At 56.5% G+C, this 23,065-nt stretch overlaps 1 protein-coding gene across 1 annotated transcript in view; it reads right to left on the bottom strand.

Moving 5' to 3' along the window:
* PSD (pleckstrin and Sec7 domain containing) overlaps positions 1-12,813 on the bottom strand; it is a gene marked incomplete at its 5' end in the record, with an annotated part of 36,357 nt that extends 23,544 nt beyond the window's left edge. Inside the window, 4 exons of the mRNA XM_082486089.1 lie at positions 4,762-5,205; positions 10,883-11,351; positions 11,855-11,957; positions 12,037-12,813. Coding sequence (XP_082342215.1) covers positions 4,762-5,205; positions 10,883-11,351; positions 11,855-11,957; positions 12,037-12,813 — 1,793 coding nt within the window. The remainder of the gene's footprint in view (positions 1-4,761; positions 5,206-10,882; positions 11,352-11,854; positions 11,958-12,036) is intronic.
* Positions 12,814-23,065: the final 10,252 nt, after the last annotated feature.

The raw sequence follows: 23,065 nt of genomic DNA, 5'->3' as shown, positions 1-23,065 counted from the left end.
GTTGCCCTTCACAGCTTGACATGGAAATGCTTGGGGGGAATAATCCCTCCCAGGCTTGTGCCCCATTTCTTGCCGTGCCAATGCTGGTGGGGAGACCTCTTCACCTGTGCCCCAGCCTTGTGGCCCTCCTGTGCTCCCATCCCACACCATGCCTCCCTTCCTCTACCTCCATCCTTTCCTCGTAGCCTTCCTTCCTCTGCTCAGCCCTCTCCCCACACCATCCCGCATCACACCCCGATTCCACCCCACAGGGCCCCAAACTGGCACAGCCCTCAGGGCATCATCTCACCAGTTTGCCCAGTGCCGACTGGGAGCTCAGGCCAGCTGATAGACCTGCGCTGGCCTCGGGAAGGGGGGGGGGAGGCAGAGGAGGGGGGACCGGCTCACCGAGACTGCTGCAGTAACAAAAGGGACCTTATAAAGAAACACAGCGGAGCTTATTGGCAGCACCCGGCGCTCCGGCACACGCGATCTGGCAGGGAAGAAGGTTTCACTCCCGGTGCATCCTCCGCCTGGAGCGGCTGCCAGCCCTACGGGCTCCCCGGTCCTCCCACGCAGCCGCAGCTCCAGGGCTGAGCTCTCCCTCTAGCGAGGCTCCGGGCGTGCTGCCCCCCACTCTGGTATCTGGCCTTTTTCACCAAAGCGGTTTGCAGTCGTTTCCCTCCCCCCCCCCCCTCCCCCCTCCCCCGCCCTTTGCTGCTGCTTCTCCTGCCTGCCCTTCTTTCTGTCCCACCTCAGGCGATGCCCCCGATTCAGGTCCCGGCAGAGCCTGCCTAGCTGTCCTCTCATGGGGGTGGCAAGTCACGTCCCCTCCCTCCACTGGCACTCCTCAGGGACCAGCACGGCTGTGCCTGGGGCCAAGGTTGGCTCCGGAGGAGTGGAACGGGCAAGGGAAACTGGGCAGCTGGATGTTTAGGGGTTTTGCATCCTCAGGATGACACAATTTGCCCATTTACATCCCACCCTGCCTATGGGGCTGGTAGCCCCGGGCTGCCTGCGTATGGGATTGCGGCGGGCGAGGCAGCGCTCCGGGCTCCCGCTCGCACCCGGCAGCATGGCAAAGCCGGGTGATTTGGACCCACAGTTGCAAAAGTCTGGCTGCCACCGCAGGAGCGACCTCCCCGCAGTCCCCAGCGCTGACCAGGCTTTTGCCCCGCCAACTCACCAGCACCGCATCTGCCCCCCTCCAGCCCCAGAGGGACCCCACCAGCCCCGGAGAGACCCCCCCAGAGGAGGGCTCTGCAGGTCACCGTCACAGCCCCAGGGACAAGCTGCTTTAACTGCAGTCCTTTGCCCAGCGAGAGCAGTGGAACCCGCACACAGGGCAATAACCTACTCACACACTGGGGGTGCCACCGGGGGGGGTCCCGCTGTGGAAGGCTGGGGAGGGGGGTCCCACACCGGGACCCTTGCTGTTCAGTCACTGCTCCTTCCCTTTTAGCCAAGGCCACCGGAGGAGGCGGACGCATCCCAGCGCCCAGGGAGGCTTCGCTGGGTCTGCACTTAAGCACCCTCCCCATGCGCAAGGTCAAGATAAAAGCGTGGTCTCAGACTATCGCGTGCTGAGGGACGCTGGAGCCTTGGCATGAGCCACGAGGTTGCGTGAACCAAGGCCACCATCCGTGGGGGACACCGCGTCTCCCCAGCAATGCAGGGGGCATCACTGGCTTGGCTGCTTCTGCCACAGAGAGAGACAGAAAGTCATGGGCTGCAGAGCCATCCACACCCCAACTATTGCAACAAATAACGTCAAAGGTTTTGGGGGCACAAGAGGGATGGCCAAAGGGCAGCACACACAGGTCTAGACCTGCTGGTGTTTGTCACCAGTCACCCCTCAAGCCAAAGCCCTGCAGCCCAAGGTCACCTCTGCCAACCCTGAGACCAACAACCAGCGTAAAGCACAGCCTCCATGACAGAGCCCCCTGCCTGGTGTCCCCAGTCCACCTGAGCTGGTGGCAGTCAGTCTGTACCACTTGGGACCACAGATGATGGCAAATCCCCTGTTCTGGCCCCGCTGGCACTGGTGATGTTGCATTAGCTGCAGAGGTTCCCGAGCTCCTTTCCACAGCAATTTCCATTAAAGACCCCTTAATGGGAGTGTCACAAGGATACTCCTCGCTCAAGCAGATCAGACCTGCCAGGCACCAGGAGCAGCTGACTCCAGCTCATGCAAACCTTTGAGCAACCAGCCCAGACACTTCTCCTTCAAACTACTTGGGAAGCTTCAGCCTCATGGTCAGCTCCATTCGGAGTCAAGAAATTTGGTAGCACCAGTGATGGGGAAAGGAAACTTCTTGCACCTCTCCCCTGCCAGAAAGCCAAGCTGCCTGAGGACTGATCCAGCAGACGATGGGCTGTCTCAGCCCCTGGTGCCCCATGCCTTCCCTGTTTCCCAGTCCAGCTCCGGCTGCCGGTCCCAATCTCTACTCCTCTCCACCACACAAGACAGCAGGTCCCAACCATAGCTACCTCCCGGTCCACCTTCACCTATGGGGGCTGTGAGGGGAGGCTCACTCCATGCCGGGGAAGAGACAGCGGGGCCGCTGCCTGCTGGGGCCTGTGGCAGGGCCCTGCTCCCCCACACCTCATTTCTCGCTGTCTTTCCTGCAGCCTCTGCTTCAGGCCGCTGCTGGAGCGAGGACACCTTCTCACTGGCTGCGAGGCAGCATGGCTCGTCTGAACATCACCTGCAGCCCAGGAAACGGGCAAGAAACAGGGACTGAATGGGACTAAGAGAAGAGCTGTGCAGAGACCTAACGATAACCAAGGGAATTGTTTCTAAATGGGGAAAGTAGTTGCTTGGGATGCTCTGTGTGTGTGTGTAACAGAAGGTGAGGTTGGCACTCAACGATGCCATGGAAAGCCCAAGCCAGGGAGTGCAGAGGGCTGCAGCTGGGTGTCCCCCCGGCACTCCCCTGCCACCAAAGCAGAGGTACTCCTGCTTGTGAGGGTTGGAAGGAGAGAAGAGACTACAAGAGGCTCAGCAAAGGTGGGCTCAGCAAAGATCCAGGGACAGTTTAGGGGGGACACAACACCTCTCCATGGCCTGTTCAGCAGCCCAGTGCTTCTCTGAAAGCTGAGCTAAGAGGAGAGCACAGTGCCACAGCGTCCTCCACACTACCAGCACGCTCTGTGCACCACTGATTATAAACCAGTGAGGAAAAACCTCTGTTAAGCCACGTTATTGCCATTGCTGCTGCTAGCTCTGGCTCTGCACCTTCACACCTCCCCATGCCCTTGCAGCAGTGTTGCTGTGGTATAATGGCACCCTGTGGGCAATAAATCAGACACTGTCCTCTCAGTTTCTCCAGGATACTCTGTTTCAGTCCCTTGCCTTGGCAGAGGAATAGGAAGTCAATTTTTCCTGCAAAGAGCGCTGATTATAGCTGGACACTGCCACCCTTCGCTGCCTCGTACCTCTTGGACATCACCAGTTTTGCTACCCAAACATTGCCTGGCCTCTGTGCCACCATGTGTCTGGTTTCAGTGTCCCAAAGAAAGGGAAGGCCTAACCCGGTGTCCCTCTGCCTGAAAACACTCTTGGAGTGATTCAGGGACCATAGAGCAGATACTATACCCCACTCTCATCTCTTGACTGCAGACACCAGAGAGGACACAGAGCTCAGATCCCAACCTGGTCACCTCAAGCTGAGGCAATGAGGATGGCACAGGTTGCGAACAGAAGTGACATAGGTTTGGTCTGGAAAATACCAAACCCCCAAAAATTTGGTATGGAAATGACCGAAGCCTAGAAAGTGGATGAGGGATTCAGGAGGCTCTGGCATTGCACAGAAGGTCACTGGGCAGAGAGACCTTGCAGGGAGGCAACGCAAACAGGAAGGTCAGCACTGGCATGACTGAGACACCAAGATCTCCAAGAGCTGCCAGCTCTGCAGCTGAGCCACTGGACCAGACTTGATATCCAGATCAGACCCAACAACGCTCCTGATGAGCATACCCTGGAAAAGGGAAAAGATGCAGCCTGCCAACCTGCCACATCACAAGTGCCTTAGCCCAAGATCTTGCTCAAAGGGGGAGGAGTGCAGGAAGGTAGCGTCTCGGCTTGGACATGGTCTCACATAGGGACAGGCTGAAAGTGGTTGGGCTGAGCTCCCCCAGCCCGCTTCACCAGAGATTTCCTCAGGCATGGGGCAGCCATCCTAAGCCCGGGTGCAGGCAGGCTCGGAGCAACGTACAGGGAGCCTCTGGTGGGCTGTGTTCATCTCTGCCCTCCATCTCACAATATACACAAGGCTGAGGAGGTTCAGGAGGCCAGGACAATAGCTACAAGATCACAGGACTCTTGCACTCAAGAAGCAGGAGGCTGCTACTCGGATGCTGAGGGACACAGCAGTATCAGGAAGTCTTGGCCTCCAGGAGGAAAAGGTTGTTGAATTTCTACTGGTACTCAACTTCTAACTGGCCTCTCGCCACAGCCGCCACGGACACTGGACTGTCCCGTAACAGGAAGCACCGTGGGATTAAAGTCCTGGGACCTACTGCTTGCTAGTCTGGAGGAAACCTCACAGCCCTCCAGAACCAACAAAGCTGAAAAAGGAGATGTGCTCCCACCAACACATATACCACAACACCATAGTGATCACTGGCCTGATCGGCCACTTCACAGAAAACCCAGCACACCCAGTCCTGGCCCTTCCCCTCTTCCCCCGCAACACTGGCTGCAAAACATGCCACACAGGGTTAGACTCCGCTCTGAGCCTCGGTGGCCCAGCTGGTCAGCAAGCAACTTTGGTCACTCACCTCATGTTGGAGGCCAAGGGAGTACCAAAGCTGTCCTCTGAGCGGCAAGGGCTGTGCCGAGCACCCTTCCTTCGTCTCCCCCGCTCCTCCTCCCTCTCCGTCCAGGGGGCATCTGTGGCTGAACTGGTCCCAGAGTCCAGCTCCAAGTGAGCCAGAGGAGCAAAGTTCTCCTCGATCAGCTTGGCGTTGTCTCGGATCTGTCCCTGTATTTCAGGGGTGAGGGTTGGGAGGTCAAAAGTGAAAAAGGTCCCGTGGGTGCGGGCTGGAGAGGAGAGGATATCGATGGAGTCCAGGCTGGTGTAAGATGTGCCTTTGGCTCGATGAGACTCCATGATGCTCTCAAAATGCTTGCTGAAAGAATCCATGCCATCCTTGGAGAGGCTGTGCCCTAGGAGGAAGGGCACTGGAGACTTGAGCATACCCTGTGTGTCTCGGTCCATGCTCCTAGAGGGAAAGAAAGTGAGAAGAACTGGTCACTGAGGAGCAAGGGATCAAAGCCCCAAAACAAAAGCCCACGCACTGCTCCAGAAGGGAACTGGGGAGGGCAGAAATCTCCTCTGAACATCTGTAGACCTCCAAGGAAATGCCTCGCCTGCCCAAGACATCATGGGAAGAGGGACAGGGCTGGCCTCCCTCCAGACATATGCTTCTCCCTTAATGCATCACAGACTTTTGTTCCTTTAGTGGCTCATCCTCATAAGAAGCTTATGAGATGGCTACTGCTCCCAGTCACTCGACTTGAGCTTAGATCCAATAAAGGGCTCAAGCACCAGAAGCAGGATGTGGTTCAGCTCCATTTCCAACCAAATCTGGAAGTGGCTGAATTTTCCATGAGCCTTCAGAGCTCCCAGCACCCAGAAAGCTCCTCGTGAAGCTGCTCAGGAGAGCACACCACCTTCCTCCATGAACACAGCACCATGGTCACTAAGCACCATGCTCAGAGCATGACCAACACTCACCTGCGAGGTCTGCTGGCTGGTCCCAGGAGAAGTCTGAGACCAAACACAAGGCAATGCTGAGTCCCAGGAGGCATCTGGGACCCAGTACAAGGTGATGCTGAGCCCTAGGTTTCCCCAGGCAGTACGAAGGGAGCCTCACATCCAGCTCTGGGCTCAGGGACCTGAGCTGGCCAGTATCCTAGAGGCCAGGCTTGGTCCCGGCTCATCATCTTGTTGGGGATCAGCCCCACAGGAAAGCTCAGCCTGTCTTACAGACAGATCTGGGTCCAGCTCAACACAGGAGTTTCTAAACCCTGAAGCCCTGAGTGTTTTGTCCTGTAAATGAGGTGAAGTGCAGCCTGCCCATCAGTCTGAGCACGTGACAACAGGGACATTTCCAACCCAGGGAACATCAATGCTTCAGCCATACAAGCATAAACACAGCCCTAAAAGCCTACTTTTCTCATAAGCCTCTATCATTTTATTCAAGCGGCAGAAAAGCACTTGTTATGCCACTCTCTCCTCTGATTAAAGGAGAGGAACTGCTCCAGCTTGTCATAACATTTGTTATGAACAAACAGCTTCATACAGAGGGCTCAGAAGATGCGTTGCTGTTACAAGCACCAAATGATTCTCATTCATTAGCCTTCACATACCACTCAAAAATCTTACTCTGATTACTTCAGCAGGCCAAGAGCTGGCAGCTTGACTCCCCCAGAGTGCCGGCTGGCTCCAAGGGGGAGCACAGCTAAGCCAGACATGGGTAAGCAAGGCAGGATGGAGGCTGCTCTCACCCATCCACTGTTTCCCTGACGGAAGCATCGCTCAACACTCTTACCATTCCCGTAGAAGCCCCAGGAGCAGCCACCTCTGGGGTGGCTTTCTGGTGAGGACAAGTCAGAAGAGACCTCTTTAACATCTGCAGATGAGCTTTACAGATGCAAATGTGCATTCACTGTCCTTACCACCCAGCTGCATGCTACTAAACCGAGCTAATGCCGCTGACTTCATTTTGTGCTTTGAATCCATAAGGAGGGCGACGGGCTGTGCCGGAGAGGACAATGCCAGCAGATGGAAGGGACCTTGTTCCCAGGAGAGGGAGCTGGGTTCAGTCTTGTGATAAACTATATTGTCACCAAGCCACAGAAAAAAAACACAGCTGGTTTTGTCCACACCATACGAGCTCTGGAAGCAGTCTCTCCACCCCAAAATATCAAGTGCAAAGCCGTGCAGCTCCAGAAGGATCTAGTCGCAGCAGCACAGACGCAATGCTGCCTGCACACACCGCTCCTGCTCCGACCTAGACGTTTCATCAGCCCCTGCTACGCCGCCCAGCCTCCCCCACACCCCACTCCGGCCCCCCCCAGAAGGGTCACCGCACCATCACCAAGCCAGACAAACGCAGCTGGGAGGAGCAGAGGAGAGGAGGAGACGCAGAGGCTGTAATCGAGCATCTGCGAAAGGGCGATGGGCAGCGGGAAAGCAAATAGCTTTGAGCTGGGGTGGGAGAGACAGTTAGCCTTCCCTGGGAGACGGCCAGGTGGCTACGGAGGGGAAGCAGATCCCAGCAGCAGGCAGCCACGCTGCATTGCTTGTTAGCACCAAAGCCCCTGGGGACTGCAGGGGTCTGAGCAATGGACTCCAGCAGCTGCCTCTGTGATGACTGAGGGAGGGGAAGGGGCTCATCCCGTTCTCCCCTCCTGGTGCTGCCGAGCCATGCCATCTTCGGCATTGTGGGGAGAAGAGGGGAAAAAATCTCTCTCCTCGGGCCCTCAGTGGTTTTCTCTCTCTGCCAAATGCTCTTGTGACCCTCCAGACCCCTGACTGCCCCAACCATGCCCCATTCCTCCTGCCTGCACAGGCACAGCAGGCGCTGTGCGGGGGCCTCAGCTCAGCCCAAAGCAAGTGAGGCTGTACAGCACCATCCAGCAGCCCCTCGCTTTATTCTTCTCTGAACAAAGCTCTCGCGCAGACCAGCCCCAGCGGCTCCTTGCACTCCCCCAGAGTTCTTCGCACATCTCCAGCTCAGCAGCTGCCCACTCTTAGGGCTCAGTGTCCAACTCCAGCCTGTGCTCAGCCGCAGGTGCTGACCACGGGTGCTGCAGTCCCCCCACGGCTGTCCACACTCTCCTGCCACATCCATGCCGTAACGCTGGGGTCACACTGCCCCCAGTCCTCCGCTATAAGCTGCAGGCATCTCCCCCTGCTCATCAGCAGGCACCTGCCAGCATCACCCTGAGTGCCCCCTCTGCAGCCCCATCAGCGGGAGCCTGTGGGACACAGGAACATCACCCCGAGCTGCATCTCTGTGGCCATACTGGGCTCTGGGATGGACGCTCAGCCTCAGCACAGCACATCAGAGCCTTGTGGCTACTGAGGCAGGCTAAGCCTAAGCTTAAGCATTTGATGAAATCAGGGCCATAACAGTTTTTTAATCCCCAACAAGGCTTGCCCTGCAGCTATTTTCCTCTCCACCAAGCAGCAAGCACAAAGGCTCCGGAAAGCCTCCCCAGGTAGCAGATCCAAGGGCTTCCCCGGGCGAGGCTGCTCTGCTTGCATGGAGAAAAGGCATTTGTGCCTCCTGCCAGCCCTCTGTGCTCTCGGGGGAGTGGGGCACCCCACAGCAAAGCCTCTTCTCTCTTATCAGCCCAAGGCACCGGTGCTGCAGTCCAAGCCAGGCCCTGCCTCCAGCTGAGCCAGCACGGCTGCTGATGCTCAGGGAGGAAGGGAATTGAGCCCGCTCTCGATGACAGGTCTCGGCTCTCCGGGACTAATGGGAATAAAGACAGTAAAGGCTTAGACTAGTCATTAGAGTCGGTAGATCTGACTCGAAATATATTCAGGGAGCAGATTTGCTGGAAGAAGACACTGTTTCTTCCGTCGCTTTCCATGTCTCATTTGATTTGGTGTTGGGTTTTTTTAGCCCGATGTCCGGCCAGCTGTTAGCACGCTCTTTTATTTTGGGAGGGTAAATCACCAAAGAAGATGCCCTTTGGCCAGAATATGAAGGACAACAAGATAGCACCAAGCCAAAATCCCCCTCACAGAGGGTGCTAAACCTTTAAGGCTAGATTTTCAAATGGATTTACATGTCTTAAATGCTGCAAATCGGCATCCAAAGGTGCTTCAGTAATTTTGTAGGGCTGGTCCTTCCCAGCTACCGGGCCAAGCCTGGGGTACAGCAGCTCCTGCAGCAGCAGAATGGTGCTGGCTCCGGGGAGATGTAGGGGCTTCTTAATCACCCCAGCATCCCCCCTCCTGTGAGCAGGCAAAGCAGAAAGCTTGAAGTAGAAAACATCAATACTGGTGACTGGTAAACAGGGAGGAGGACTGCAGCTGCAGAGCTCAGAAACAGCACGTAAGCAAAAATCCAGGGCTGCGATGCAGGGACTAAACAAGCTCACGGTTTGAGGCTCAGGATTTTCAAGACACTGTTTGCAGGGTCTACACCTACCTGGGGAATATTCAGGGGGCTGAAAATCAAAAGACCCACTGGCCTACAAAGAAGCCGTGTAAAATGAACATGACACCCCTATATACACATTGGTAATTACACTGGGAGCACCATCTTTAGGGGCAACAATGCATTTAAGGACACATCCAAGCTTTTCAGTGCTGTATGGGGAGCTACAGTAAGGTGTCTCAGAGGGCAAAAAGCAGGTCTAGGCTTACAGCTCATAGGACTTGTAGTGGCCTAGTATGTATTTGGAAATAAAATATCACTATGCAAGATAACTGTTACAGTGACTTGAAGAACTTGCTTGCAGGGATAGCTACTTTACATCTTACTCAAAACTTCCATCACTATTCATTTGGAAAGAAATGCATATGAAAAATGGCTTATTTTCAGCTTTTATCTAGAATCCAAAGTTTGAGGACAGTGTGGGCAGCAGGGAAGAATGTATCTGTCTCCTCCACCAGAGATGCAAGGGCTGGACAAGCTGGCAGAAGCTCAGCTTGTCTCGGGACACACACCTTCCCTCCCCACCAGCCCAGCACCTTCGTGCTTCTCCTTTCCAGCACATGGGCACCACTGGGCTTTTTTTTATTCATTATCTTTTCCCACCACCAACATGAAACCCTCCCTTTTCCTTTTATTCCACCTAAATGCTCCCCACCTGCCTTCTGCACAGCTATGTGAGTGCGTGCTGCCATGTGGCATCCCAGGCATCGCCCCGGCTTTGTGCTTCCCAAGCAAGACCTCTTCCCACTCCTGCAGAGCACTTGCTGATGACACTGAGACCACTCATCTCACCCAAGACTCTTTGCCGATACACGTCAGGAGATGCCCTCGGCTGCTTCTGCCTGCACAGGCATCTCCCACTCCCTGCCAGGGCCCTTCCCCTCCAAGCGGCTGTCCCACACAGTGCTCTGGAGCTCCTTCCCCTCCTGATGCCTCCTGGGGCAGGCTGATGATGCCCATCCCTCCTCAGGGTCAAACCACTACTCCAGAGGACACTCCACGGGAAGAGTTTTGTGCCACCAGGCCAAAATGCCATCTCCCATAGGTCCTAATTGCCAGTGCCAGACAGCAGCTCAGATGGCGCTAGCTGCCCACATGTGGGCAACTGACCTTGGTGTCATGCACTCCATCAGCCTCCCAGCACAAAGTGTTTTGCCACACAAGTGAAAAATGACACAAAAGACAACAAAAGGCGTCCTCCAGCCCAACGCATCCCCCCTCTTTCCCAAAGATGGCAAATACCTACTGAGGCCAAGCAAAAGGGACCACTGTCGAAGCACAGCTGTCTGGGGGAGGGGAGGGCAGCCCGGCAGCAGTTGCCAGCATACAGCAGCTTCAGGACATAGCCTGGGCTCAGGTGCCCTGACACCGTCACCCCAACGCCGGGCAGCACCAGGGCAGGATGTAATTAACCTGGCGAGACTCGCGTCGGGAAGCCTTGGCTCAGCTGGGCGACCTAAGCTGCAGGACTCACTCCAGGAGAGCAGGGCACACAGTGCATCGGCCAGGGCTGGATCACCTGTGCTGCCCTACTCTTTCCTTAGGGCAGTGAGGGCTCTCTCTGAGTCCCAGTCCCAGTGGGGCAATCCAGGACCCCTTCTGACCCCCACACGCAGCTACTGGGATTTTTGGCTCAGTCTTTCAGCAGAGCCCATTTTGCCATGCAGGGGATAATAAGGAGGGCGAGAGGAGCTTTTTGCCCTCATGCACAGAGCCTCACCTTTCCCGGTTCTCCTTCCTTGTTGCCTCAAACACCTCATCATCCTCGTCCATGTCCCCATTCTGCAGCCCATCCTTTGGGCAGCCTGTGCCCAGAGCTGGGGGCTCCTCCGGCGTGCTGTTCCTTCTGCCTGGTGTGCCCCCAAAGCTTGGGTTGCTCTCGCTGTCCTTCTGGCTCTCAATCGCCGAATCCACCTCCTCCTTCTCGGCCAGGATATCATCAATGTTGGTTTCGCGGTAGCACCTCAGTGGCACCGTGTCCAGGTCTGTCTCTGAGTACTTCACTGTCCTCCTTATAATCCCAGTCTCGCAGGAGCCAGACTTCTGGCCGCCCGGAGGAGACATCTCTATCTCCACCTCCACATGGCTCAGGCTCTGCTCAGGCACTGACCCCGGCGGCTCGGCAGGCAGCAGGCGGACAGGCTTCTGGGGTGGCTCGGCCAGGGAAGTGGAGTCAGGGACAGAGGAGCCTGCAAAGGAGCCCCAAGCACTCAGAGCCACAGGGAGCTGCACCGGGGAGCGCTGGGGAGCCACTTCTGTGGGATCACATGCACAGCAAGAGCAGGGTCACGTGTGTGAGGGGCACCAGGGAACGGAGAGGGGGAGCCAGAAGGAAAAAGGGTGGGAGAGGCAGAGACAAGGTGCTGTCGGTGCTGGTGCACCCGCAGCCAGCCCTGAGCCCCCATCTGAACCCCGAAGGCCTTCTGCAGAGGCAGCGGGGAGCTGGGGTCAGGGCTCTGCATCACCCCCTTTGCACAACGCTTTGCACAGCCACAGGGGACTCTGAGGGGAGGCTGGTGCACGCAGGGTTTAGCCCCGGGGAGGACATGGACTGACCTATCTAGGGAGGATCTCAGCTATGGGCACTGACAAGTCCCAAGGGACGGGCAGCTGCAGAGGGAGTCCTGGCAGAGATTCAGACTTGCAAAGGAGAGGTCAGTTGGGCTGAGGGCATCCGCCCCCAACTTCTTACCTGTCTTTGGGGTGTCTGAGGAGCCATAGAAGAATTCCCACTTGGCCCTGGCGATGCGCTGGGCATGGGCTGAGCTCTGCCGGGGGTACGGCCATGCGCTGCCCTGCAGAGGGGAGAGTGGTGAGTGGGTGGCAGACCCCAGGGCAGAGCCTGTGCCCAGTGCGGGGCACCCCGGCACCTACCTGGGGTCGGGGCTCCGGCTTCAGGGGGCTCCTGGCGAAGGCGGGGAAGTCCTCTGGCAGCCCATTGGCAAGGGAGTGGCAGAGGCAGCCGGCATCAAGGGCGCAGGGCTCCTTCCCACAGGGACGCGTCCCCCCCAGGGTCCGGCCGCCAGCCAGAAGCGGGTCAGAGGCGGAGGCCTCCAGCTTCAGCGTGTGCAGGAGCCGCTCCTGGGGCAGGGGCAGGGGCTGGGGGGACCCCACGTCCCTGCCGAGCTCCAGGCTGCGGCTGAGGCTGTGGGGGCCATTCTCCCAGCGGGGCTGTGGGGGCGGCAGGCCGCCCAGGGTCCGCACACTGGCCTTCTCGATGAAGCGGAAGGTGACGACGGAGCTGCGTCCCTCCGGGGCTGCCGCCACCAGCGGGCTGCGGCTGCCCGGGGAGGAAAGGGCCGGGCTGGGCCTGCCCCGCCGTGGGGTGCAGGGGGCCGTCAGGCGCCCCGTGCCAGGGCAGCTCCCATTGCCGAAAGCAGCCGTCTCCACCGGCTTGCGGGCCAAGGAGCCAGTGCTGTTGTAGAGGCCAAGGGGGCAGCGGCGGGCATCGGGGGCCAGGCCCTTGCGCAGGAGGTGGAGGCGGCCGGCGTTGAGGTTGGGGGTGAGGCAGCGTGGGGGGCTGTGTCTCCCGGCCTCGGGGCTACCCCCCGCCAGCCAGGGCCTCCGGTCTACCCCATGGGCGAACGGTGGGGGCGAGGCGGCACAGCCCTCCTCGGGGTGGAAGCGGACGGGTCCCCCCGCCTGGGCCATCCCGCCGGAGGAGGCCACGGAGGCGTCAGATCCAGAGCCCAGCAGGGCAGCACGGGGATGGTGAGGCAGGTTCCCAGCACCCCTGAGATGGTGGCTGGGTCGAGGCGCGACGCATCCTCAGGCAGCCCTGAAACAAGGGCGAAGAGAGCTGGTTAGGGGAGGGAGGGAGGAAGGGCACAAGAAGTATTCTGGGGCCACAGGGAGGACTGGTGAAAGGTGCCCTGCCTTTGCAGCAGAGATGCTCCAGGTGAGACAGCCCCCTTCAAATCCTGCAAGAAGTAGGTGAGGTTCATTGAGGGCATCACACCAGCACCACCACAGGGACACTGGAGTCCTTTGCTTGGTCCCCTGGCAGCCTGGGATGTTCGCTTTCTTCCCAGGGTGCCAGGATGCTCAGGCACTTCCCCCACAGAGCAGCACCCCAGACAAAGTGGGAGAGCACACTGTGCGCTTTAAAATGGGTTTCATTCATCCTGCTGTGGGTTGAATATATTTACTACCCACAGCCTACTAAAATCACTTCAACAAGGGGGAAAAAAAATTATATACTGGATCACTGAGGCATCCTCCAGTCCCACTTGCTCGAGGAGTTTAACAGGAGCAGCACGGGCAGGAAGCCTGTCTCTTTGGAGGTCAGCCTGGGTTTAAAGTGTGTCACACCAGCACATGCCAAAGCCGCTATCGGTGGCACAGACAGAGCTGTCAACACCCGCAGATCCAAAAAGCAGTGGTTACGACAGTCCATCCCTGAGGGAACAGAGCACGGCCGCCCTGCACACAGATAACCTGCCCAGCAGCTGTCTCTGCCCAGAGACTGTTCATCCAGAGGTGAGACCAGCCAGCCCACAGCAGCAGGGGAAGGCAGGACATGGAGCCCCCATCAGCGCCGCTGGCACGGCTGCTGACATTTTTCTTTCTCACAGTGGAGCTAAAACTTGTACTCATCCTTCCTAGAGTTCCTCTGAATTCCTGGTGTGCAGAGAAGACTCTGCCTTGGCTGCTTTTGCCTTCTGACAGATGCCAAAGATACTAAGTCCCTCGCTTAGATCTCATCATTTGAAAGTGAGAAACCAAATGCCATTTGCAAACAGAGGAAAGCATGATTTCTCCTCCCTGTTCCCGAGTACAAACCAGACAGGATTAAATTCCTGAAGGATGTTGGGCTGGATTTTCAATGGTGTTTAGGCTTCAGAGATGCAGAGACATAACTCTTAATAAAATAGTCCAAATCACCCCCCTGGGGCAGGCGCCCATCTATCTGCACTATCACACTGCTAAAAAAATCTGGCTCCTGCTCAGCAGCAGCAATCTGTAATTCACTCACCGCAAAAATATACTCTCCTGTTTAATATATCAGTTACTGTTTTTACAGCCTTTTTCCCTGTTATGCTTGTGTTCACATTCAAGGTTGCTGAAGTTAACTGATAAATAATAAAGATGTGGGTTTTATATATTTCAAATGAAATTCCACTTTTTATCTCAACGCAGACTGACACACATGCCAAGGAAAAGAAGTTATCACTAGGAATAGTTGGCATTCGCTGTAACATAACAAATCTATAAAAAACAACCTATCTCAATACATGTGAGTTATTGCTAAAATAAATAGGGTAAGCACAGTGTGTCCTCCTGGTTATCAAAGGAGAATTATCAAATTCAGAGTAAAGGCCATGCCCGCCTGCGAGCCACCGAAGCCGGATGGCTACACCATCCTGTGGAGTGAGCTTTTCTTTAATAATGGAAGGTAAAAAGCACAAATGCAAGAGAGATGAAAAATCAATGATGGAGCTAAGGCTTCCTGCTTGCTGATTTGAATCGTGAATCAAATTGATGCTCTTTAAATCATTATGATGAATGGGTTGGGCTGTAAGGCACCGGTGGGCTTGAGGAAGCCTTGCTGGTCCCAGTGCCTGAAGGCAGGAGAAGTCCTGCAAAGGAAAGCTTACAGGGCAGCTGCGGGGGCAGCCCAGGGCACGCGTTCAAAGAGAAAAACTCGGGAGCTGCAGTGTGATAGCCGGGAGCTGCACATCAGTGGGGGATTTCATTTGTTCAATAAACCATCTCACACATACAAGAAACTTGCTCCTCCTGACTGTCCCTTCTCAGCGGCCGAAGGGATGCCCAAGGATCTTTCCCAGCCCTTGCTCTGAGCTGTACCCGGTGCAACAGGGGATGGTTACTCCCGGTGCGGGCGCCCGCCTGGCTGAGCGGGGCGACGCGGGGTGACGGCAGCAGACAGCAGGGACTGCTTACGCTGCGGGGGAAGAGCACACCCACGACAGGGGTGCGTGAGGACAGCGCGCAGGAGCTGGGGGAGGACGTGAGGGGAACGGGCGAAGAACAGGACAGGGATGGGAAGGAAGCAAGAGGTGCAGGGCTGGGGGCTGAATTCACACCACGGGCCGTTACCTGTGTGTCGGACGTGGTACCACTGTCAGCAGTGATGGCAGGGAAGGAGGAAAACAGGCTGTGGGACAAACAGGGGATCCCTTCCCGACGGGCTGTGGGGGCGAGGGACGTGCCCCCTCCCCCTCCAAGATGGGGCTGAGCCTGCCCTTCCCTCCCCGGCTCCCCTCGCCCGGCACCTCCCGTCTCGGCGGGATCAGCCCTGAGTGGATGTGACATCCATCCGGATGAGGAGGGAGCCCCCCCCGGCCAGGAGGGCCGGCGGAGCCGCCCGCCTGCCCGCTCCCCGCCCCGAGCCGCCCGCCGCGCCCCGACCCAGCACTCCCAGCCCGGACAGGAGCCCCGCACCCGTCCCGCCGCACCGGCACACCGGGACCGCTCCCCGGTAGCGGGTCCCGGCTCTGCCGGACATCCACCGGTGCCAACGCAGCCCGGTGCCACCGCCCGCCGGCCACCGCTGCCGGGAGGGTGATGAGCCGTTCCGACCCCGCAACAACTGCTGCAACTTTCCCAGCTCCCGCTCCGGCCTCCGGCCCCCGCCGCGCTCCGCTCCGCTTCCCTACCCGCGCCTTACCGGCAGTGCCGCCGCCGCCGCCGCATCCTGCGCGCCGCGGCTCCGCGCTGCCGCCGGCACGGTACGGCACGGCTCGGTCTGGTCCGCCCCGTCGGGCGCGGCACGGTATGGTGCGGCGCGGTACGGCACGGTGCTACCGGCTCCTGCCCGCCGCTCCCCGCCGCGCTAATCCCGGCCCGGACCTGTCACTCTGCCCCGCTGACAGCCCCGGCAGCCAATGGGAACCCCCCCCCGGGCGCCGCGCCCCGCCCCGCAGCACCGGTACACGCGGGGCGGTCGGCCCCACGGCGGCCCCGGGGAAGACGTGCCCTTCTGCGGGCAGGCGGGTCTCGGTGTAGCATCGCGCGCGTCCCCGTGTGCCAGTGTGACACCGTGGGGGTCCTGGTGCCCCGGTGTGCACATCGCCATGTGTGAAGCTGCCTCATGCACTGAGGGGCACAACCCCGTACACGGGTGCGCGTGTCCCACTGTAACATCGCATGTGTCCCAGTGTCCTGGTGTGCACGTCCCCATTCATCAGTGTGCACATGGCCCCGTGTGGCACATCCCTGCGCAGCAGTGTGCACATTCCCATGTGATCAAGGCCACACGTCCTTGTTTGTGAGCTGCGGGTGTTGTGCCCTGTACCGCAGTGCCCAGGCTGCCTCCACACCCCACTGCTGCTCAGGGACCATGAGGACAAAAAGACAAAAGCTGCCATGGCCTGGGACACCAGCCACCCCCAGCAAGGTGCTGGCCCTTGCCCTGGGGAACAGACTCCATGCTGGGGACCCTCCTCTCCAGGTGGGGGCCTCACCCCAAGCACACCACAGCCACAGAAAACAAGATGTCCCAGGCCACGAGGGACCTGACACCACTGTTTCACCAGCCACCCAAAGGATGGGAAATGCCACCCCCATCACAAGAAACCCCTTCATGCTACTACAAGGGGAAAAAAAACCCATCGTTTGTGTCCCACACAGGTGCTCTGCTGACACTGGAGGTGGGTACAAGCAGAGCCCACATGGGGCAGCCAGGTGCCGAGGTGAGGGGGTGCTGTGGCAGTGTCCCCGTCCGTGCTGCTGCCACCAGGCTGGGTCAGCACGCGGCAGCCACCACTGCTGACAGCCAGCACTCCCTGCCCGCCCCGGCTGCCAGATCGATTCACTATTAAACAGCACTTTATTACCCAGCCCAGCAATCGTTATTAAACGTGTGCAAGCAGGGAGGCCCAGGGGAGCTGGGGCCTCATGTGCACGGCGTGCCTGCAAGAGGAATTTGGGGAGAGCTGCCCCTCCTTGCTGCTTTTCCTGCTTGCAGTGAGCCCAGCTCCGTGCTTGCCTGCCCTTGCTGTCACCCAGAAAGCGCGTCCCCAGCCCAGGCAGGGGGACATGGGGAAAAAGCAGCAGGCTCGGCAGCCTCTCCTCATATTTAATGCATTGACGCACTGCCATTTTCTGCCTGCTTCTCCCGGCTCCTGCCTGCGTGGGGGCCCCCTCTCCCCCACGCTGGGGGCCATGGGTCCCTGAGCTGCCTCGCACACAGCCGGCTTTCGCGGCAGACTCAGAGAAGCTGGGCTAATTAGGGGCCTCACTACTGTGGGATCAACGACCTGATTCCTTCAGCAGCTTCTTGATGGCAGGAGGGCGGGGAAAGGGAAGGCTTTTCTCTAAGCCGCAGCTGGTGTGACAAATTTAACCAAGTGGAAGAGCTCACAGCTTTCCCGGTGTGTCCGTACCAGGACAAGGCACGCCAGCACCTTCCCAGCGCCTGCAGGCAGCCCGGCTGAGAGCTGCAGAGGGTAAGGGAGAGATCTTCTGCCACCCTGGCTGGAGATCCAGGCCAGCCACAGAAAACACATTTCCTTCCAAACCACGTGGGTTTCCCCCACAGTAGCTGCTGTTCTCCCTTTTCTCTGCTCCATATCCCCCTCCCCTTCCCACAGCCCTGTAACTCCTGAAGGGTGTGCCCACATACACAGATGGGGCCAGTGCTGCCATGAGCCCTGCTGGATAAGGATTTAGCCCTGGTTCCCCTGGTCCCCCCTGCTGTGAATCCCTCTCCAGCTGATGAGGGGTTGGAGGGAGCAGGAAACCCTCTGGCAGATGACTGAGAAGGGGACAGGGAGAGTCCCCCATGCTCTACCTCACAGACCCAACCCAGAGAGCTTAACTATAGTGCCACGCACTGGGAACCCTCTTTACTGTCACTTGTGCACTTCAGCACCTCCAGTCCTTGCCTGCCAGTACCACATCCTTCCTACATAAGAGTCCACCCAGCTCCAGGTCATCCCTTCCAGCCTCGTGGTCTCCGCCGGTTCCTCAAGCCTGGACACAGGCAGCTTCCAGTTTTCTAACTACTGCCATCATCGCCCTTGGGTATCCTCACAAACCTGCAACGCAACTGTCCCTCCCTCACCCAGAAAGGCACAGGTGTCACCAAGGGCAGCACAGTGATGACCTTTTTGCTTGGAAGAGACCAATCTGAGATGTCACAGTGTCCTGGCAACAGTACAGATCTAGATGATATTTGGGTGGAGAGGAGGTAGACAAGAGCTCCTTCCCCCACAGCTGGCTCCAGGAGGAGCTGATGCTCAGCCTGTCCCAAAGCACGCAGATCAGTCTCTAGAGAGGTGCTGCTCCTGCAGCTGCAGCTCCACTTGGTGTAAACCCCCTGGTGCACCTCAGGGCCGCTCCCCTGAGCACAGGGGAGCTGTCAAAGCCGTTTCCTTTGGCACAGCTTGTGCTTAAGGCACTGCAGAGGGCACAAGGGCCATACTGTGACTCGCTGCTGCCAAGTTGCCTCAGGGCACAGCATAGCCCTGCAAGTGGGCACAGTCGCTCCACCAGCAGGCAGGTGCTCCTCACCCAGCTCACTGGAAGCACCATGGAAATCACAATTCCAGCCCCGCAGGAGACGGGTCCCAGTGAGGGCAAGGGAAGCTGAACTTCCCTCATCTCTGCACTGAGGGCTCCAGGGCAACCAGTGAGGTTGCACGTGGTCCCTCAGGGCCTAGACTTAACTACACAGCTCTAATTAATGCCTTCTGGCTCCAGTGCCAACACCCAACCACATTCTAGCTGTATATTAAAAAAGCCACTGCAGTATAAGCCAAGTCTTTAATGGGCTGATGCACTTATCTGTTATCCCACCAGGCTGGTGGTTAAGGATAAATGGTGAAAATACCCTTCCTTGACAGTCTGTTATACAAATGATGCTCTATAGCTTGCTCGGGGCAAAAAGGCAGTGCTGGAGATCCTGCCTGCACCACTCACACCCCTCTTCCCCGCTAAATCTCAGGCTCCTGCCCAGACCTGGATCAGGGGAGAGCACACCCGCATCACCCTGTGCCTCTTGCAGCTCCCTTGCGTGGGGTGGGCACATGGGACCACAGCAGGATTTTTTAGGGTGAAAGGCGCTCTGGAAGAAGACACAGACCGCAAAATGTCTTACCAGAGAGAAGAGCCAGCACAGGCTGCAGCCTATGCAAGGAATAGCTGCTGTCTGCCCGTCCGACTGCCAGTGCCCCCTCCTGCAGGAGGGATATGGGCTTGGAAGAACAGACACGTGGAGAGGAGGTAGCGAAAGATGTGTGTTGGTCCTCAGGGTGAGCTGTAACAAAATGTTTCTGTAATGCCCCGGGAACACCTGCTGCTACAGAAATCCCCTGAGCCTGTCCCAGCCCCTGGGGCAGCACCAGCACAGCCAGCGGGCTTCCCCCTGCACCAGCACTGCTCCATCAGGATGAAGGCAGAAATGCCGGCGTGGTAAAACCTGTCCTGAGGACGTGGGAGGTGGGGCTACAGCACAGCTTGAGCCATAAATAATCTCCCTACACACCAGTTAGGGGAACAATTGTGTGGGAGTATCTCTTGGTGAAAGATGCTCAGGGAAAAAATGGTCTTCAAGGAAAACAGGAGATTTCTGGCTGGTGGGGTGTGCTCTCCACGGAGCTTCCTGGGTGCCAGCCGGTCACTCATCAGACCCACCTCACCATGGTGAATCACCGCACCAAAGAGACAAATTTAGTCTGAAACAACCCAAATCACCAGTTCTCTGTGGTGGCCTCACAGGACACACAGCTTGTGCTGCAGCACAGATCTCTGGAGCTGCTCTCCACCTAATCACCACAACAGTAAGATGTGATCCTTTCCCCCCACCTTCAGCCTCAAGACCCACATGGGCAAAGGTGAAAGGGTGTAAGGGGGAGTAAAAGCAACGAATACAGGGAAGACCTTATGCAGAAAAGAGACAGCAAGCTCCAGGCACACAGCCTGACCCAGCATAGGAAGAATGTGGTCACATACAGAATTGTACGAAAGGTGTGGAAACCCTAAAAGGTCATTTAAGGAGGAGTAATTACAAGCACAGTGAGGTAACTGAGCAAAATCTGCCCCCATGGAGATACGTGCAAAGGACATGCTGAAAGCAGTGGATTCATGAGGGGGATGCTGCAGAACAGCCCTGCACTGGTGTGTAGCTAGGAGCTCCTCAGGCACATTCCTCTTCCAACTCTGACTTGCACAACTCGGCCTTGCTTTACTTTTTTTTTTTTTTTTTTTTTTTTTTTTTTTAAAAGCCCTGACTGATAGTCAGATTCTCTTCTCAATAAGGGAAAGGGGAAGGTGGCATATACGGGGAAGAGCTGAACTAAAGGCATCATGGGTTCCTGTTTCACCAGCTTAAGGGTGACTCTTGGTGGCACTGTGTCATCTCAGCACTCACCAAGAAGAGAGTTTGCCCTGTGAGCTCAACGCCTTCTCCCACACAACCAAGTTGTGCAAGAAGTCCAGCTATGGTCCACTCCAACCCTGAGAGCAATGGAGGGTATCAGACTTATCCTGCAGCCAGAGAGAATATGGAGTCAGATCCTTTGAAAGAACCTGGTGAGAGTCCAAAGAGAAACAGCATTGAGAGACTTTACTCAACTTTTGGGGTGCTGCATGCACCCAGCTCTCACATCTGAAGGAGTGAATGCTGCAGAGCTACTCGTGTCCTTGAAGACACCTTGTCTCTTGCCCAACTTGAGACTAATAGAAAACTGTAAAGGAAATGCCCCCAAAGTCTTTGCAAGGCTAAAGGCGTTTAGCCAGCAAGATGCCAAGCCATCATACAAAGTGATAGATCCTTGGGCATCAGGTTAGTGTTGGCACAGCACCGTATCAATCTCCTAAATGTAAGTTGTACCCTCCCACAGCACCAGTCTTTGGGGATACCGGTAGGCTTGAGGAAACCCAGCGAACCTCTTAATACACCTTTGACATGGTAAGAACTGCATTTTGAATGCAAAGGAAAATTCAGGGGGCACAGGTAGGGAAGACTAGCCCACGATCAGCTGGCAAATCAGGAGCACCTCTGGGAAGCTAAGCCTGGAATTCCTGACCTGACATCAGCTCTTCTAACCACAAGACTCTCCTCCCTTCCAGCCCCAATTCCCTAAACCTCACCCCCACTTCCCAAAGGATGAAGTCAAAACCAAACTGCTCCTCTAAACTCTTCAAAAGTACAGCTAGGCACCAGCACTGCCTCACAGCAGTGAAGCTGGTTGGAGTCTGTGTTTGCTTCAGGGGGATGTTCATGAGGCTGAAGGTGGCAGCAGTATCAGACCTGAGGCCATGCCCTGGCTCTGAGAGCAGCCAGCACCATATGTTTCCAAGGAAGATACAAGAAAGCTGCAGCAGCAGTTGTTGTGAGCTAATCTGCTTCCTCCCCCCAGGGCTCAGCTTGGTCGCTCTTCACTACAGATCAGCTCAAGGCCTGATGCAGGAGCCCTGCTTTCCCTCACCGGACATCAGTGCTCACTGTGATAACAGGAGAGCCACAGGACTGACCAGTGTCCCCTGCTTGTTGAAGGCACCTGTGCAATACACTTCCCCAGCTGCCCTGCAAGCACCATGGGTGGCCTAGCACTGCTTCTGGCAACAGGCAGCTTCAGGCAGACTTTGTCCAAAACAGTGTCTTACAAGGGGACAAAACAGAAGTGATGGGCACCTGCCTGGTGAGTCATGACAGACGCAGTTCCCCCTTGAAAGGGAAGCAGCTCCAAGATCATCTCATTCATCTTGCAAAGGGCATGCTCTTTATATGTAAAAAATAGAATACAATAGTTTGGGTTGGAAACCACCTTTAAAGGTCATCTAGTCCACCCCCCCTGCAATGAGGGGGGACATCTTCAACTAGATCAGGTTGCTCAGAGTTCCATCCAACCTGACCTTGAATGTTTCCAGAGATGGGACATGGACACCTACCACCTCTCTGTGAAAGCTGTTCCAGCATTTCACCACCCTCATTGTAAAACATTTCTTCCTTATATTTAGTCTAGATCTTCCTTTTAGTTTAAAACCATTACAACTTGTCCTGTCAGACCAGGCTCTGCTAAAAAGTTTGTCCCCGTCTTTCCTGTAGGCCCCCTTTAAGTACTGAAAGGCCACAATAACGTCTTCCCAGAGCCTTCTCTTCTCCAGGCTGAACCCCAACTCTCTCGGCCTGTCCTCCCAGAGGAGGTGCTCCAGCCCTCTGATCACTTTTGTGGCCCTCCTCTGTACCCACTCCAACAGGTCTACATGTTTTCTTGTAAGCCAGGAGCTGAGGCTGTCTGAGTGACACCAAGCACACACTGTGCCATGGAGCTAACAGGACATACCCCGAAGCCAGGCCAGCTGGGTTCACTTAAGTGCCTGTCAGCTCCATTTCCTCATCTCTCACAACCTGTCTCCACCAGGCTTATCACTGAACTCATAGCACTTACAGACACCATTAGACTTGCACATGAACAGGACCACAGTCCTTTCAATATCCTTTTAGAAGATAAATTAAGAGAATTGGTTGGTCTTACAGGAGCAGTTGTGATAATCCTTCCCACATCCTCTTTAAAAATCTAGAAGCTGGCAGTTATCCAAGCTTATAGCAGGAAGTTTTTAGCCCAGGCTCTGCCCTCATCCTACTGCTTGACTGACAAGGTGAATTCCCCTGGTCTTAAGGAACCCCCCAACATCAGGGCTGACCCAGAAAGCTCTTTTAGCAAAACAGTTTGCTGTATTAGGGCTCAACTAGAAGCATGCATCCAGCTGAAGCTTAAAAAGGACAATTGCAAGCACCTAAAGAAAAATGCAGACTCACCTTAGAGAAAGCATATGCCACCAGAGAGGCAGAAGCTTGCTGCAACTCTTGACTAAGGTAACAGAGTAGAACAAAGCTCTGGTCCTTCAAGCTTGCCTGCTTTGATTTGTCCCTTTACTTCTAATCTACAGTGGATAACACCACCCAAGCCCTGTGCTACAGTGCTGTACAGCC

This window comes from Vanellus vanellus (assembly GCF_965231255.1).
Source record: "Vanellus vanellus genome assembly, chromosome: 7".
Classification (NCBI taxonomy): domain Eukaryota; kingdom Metazoa; phylum Chordata; class Aves; order Charadriiformes; family Charadriidae; genus Vanellus; species Vanellus vanellus.
Note: the sequence above shows the minus strand (reverse complement) of the source record. Positions and strands in the feature narration are given on the sequence as shown.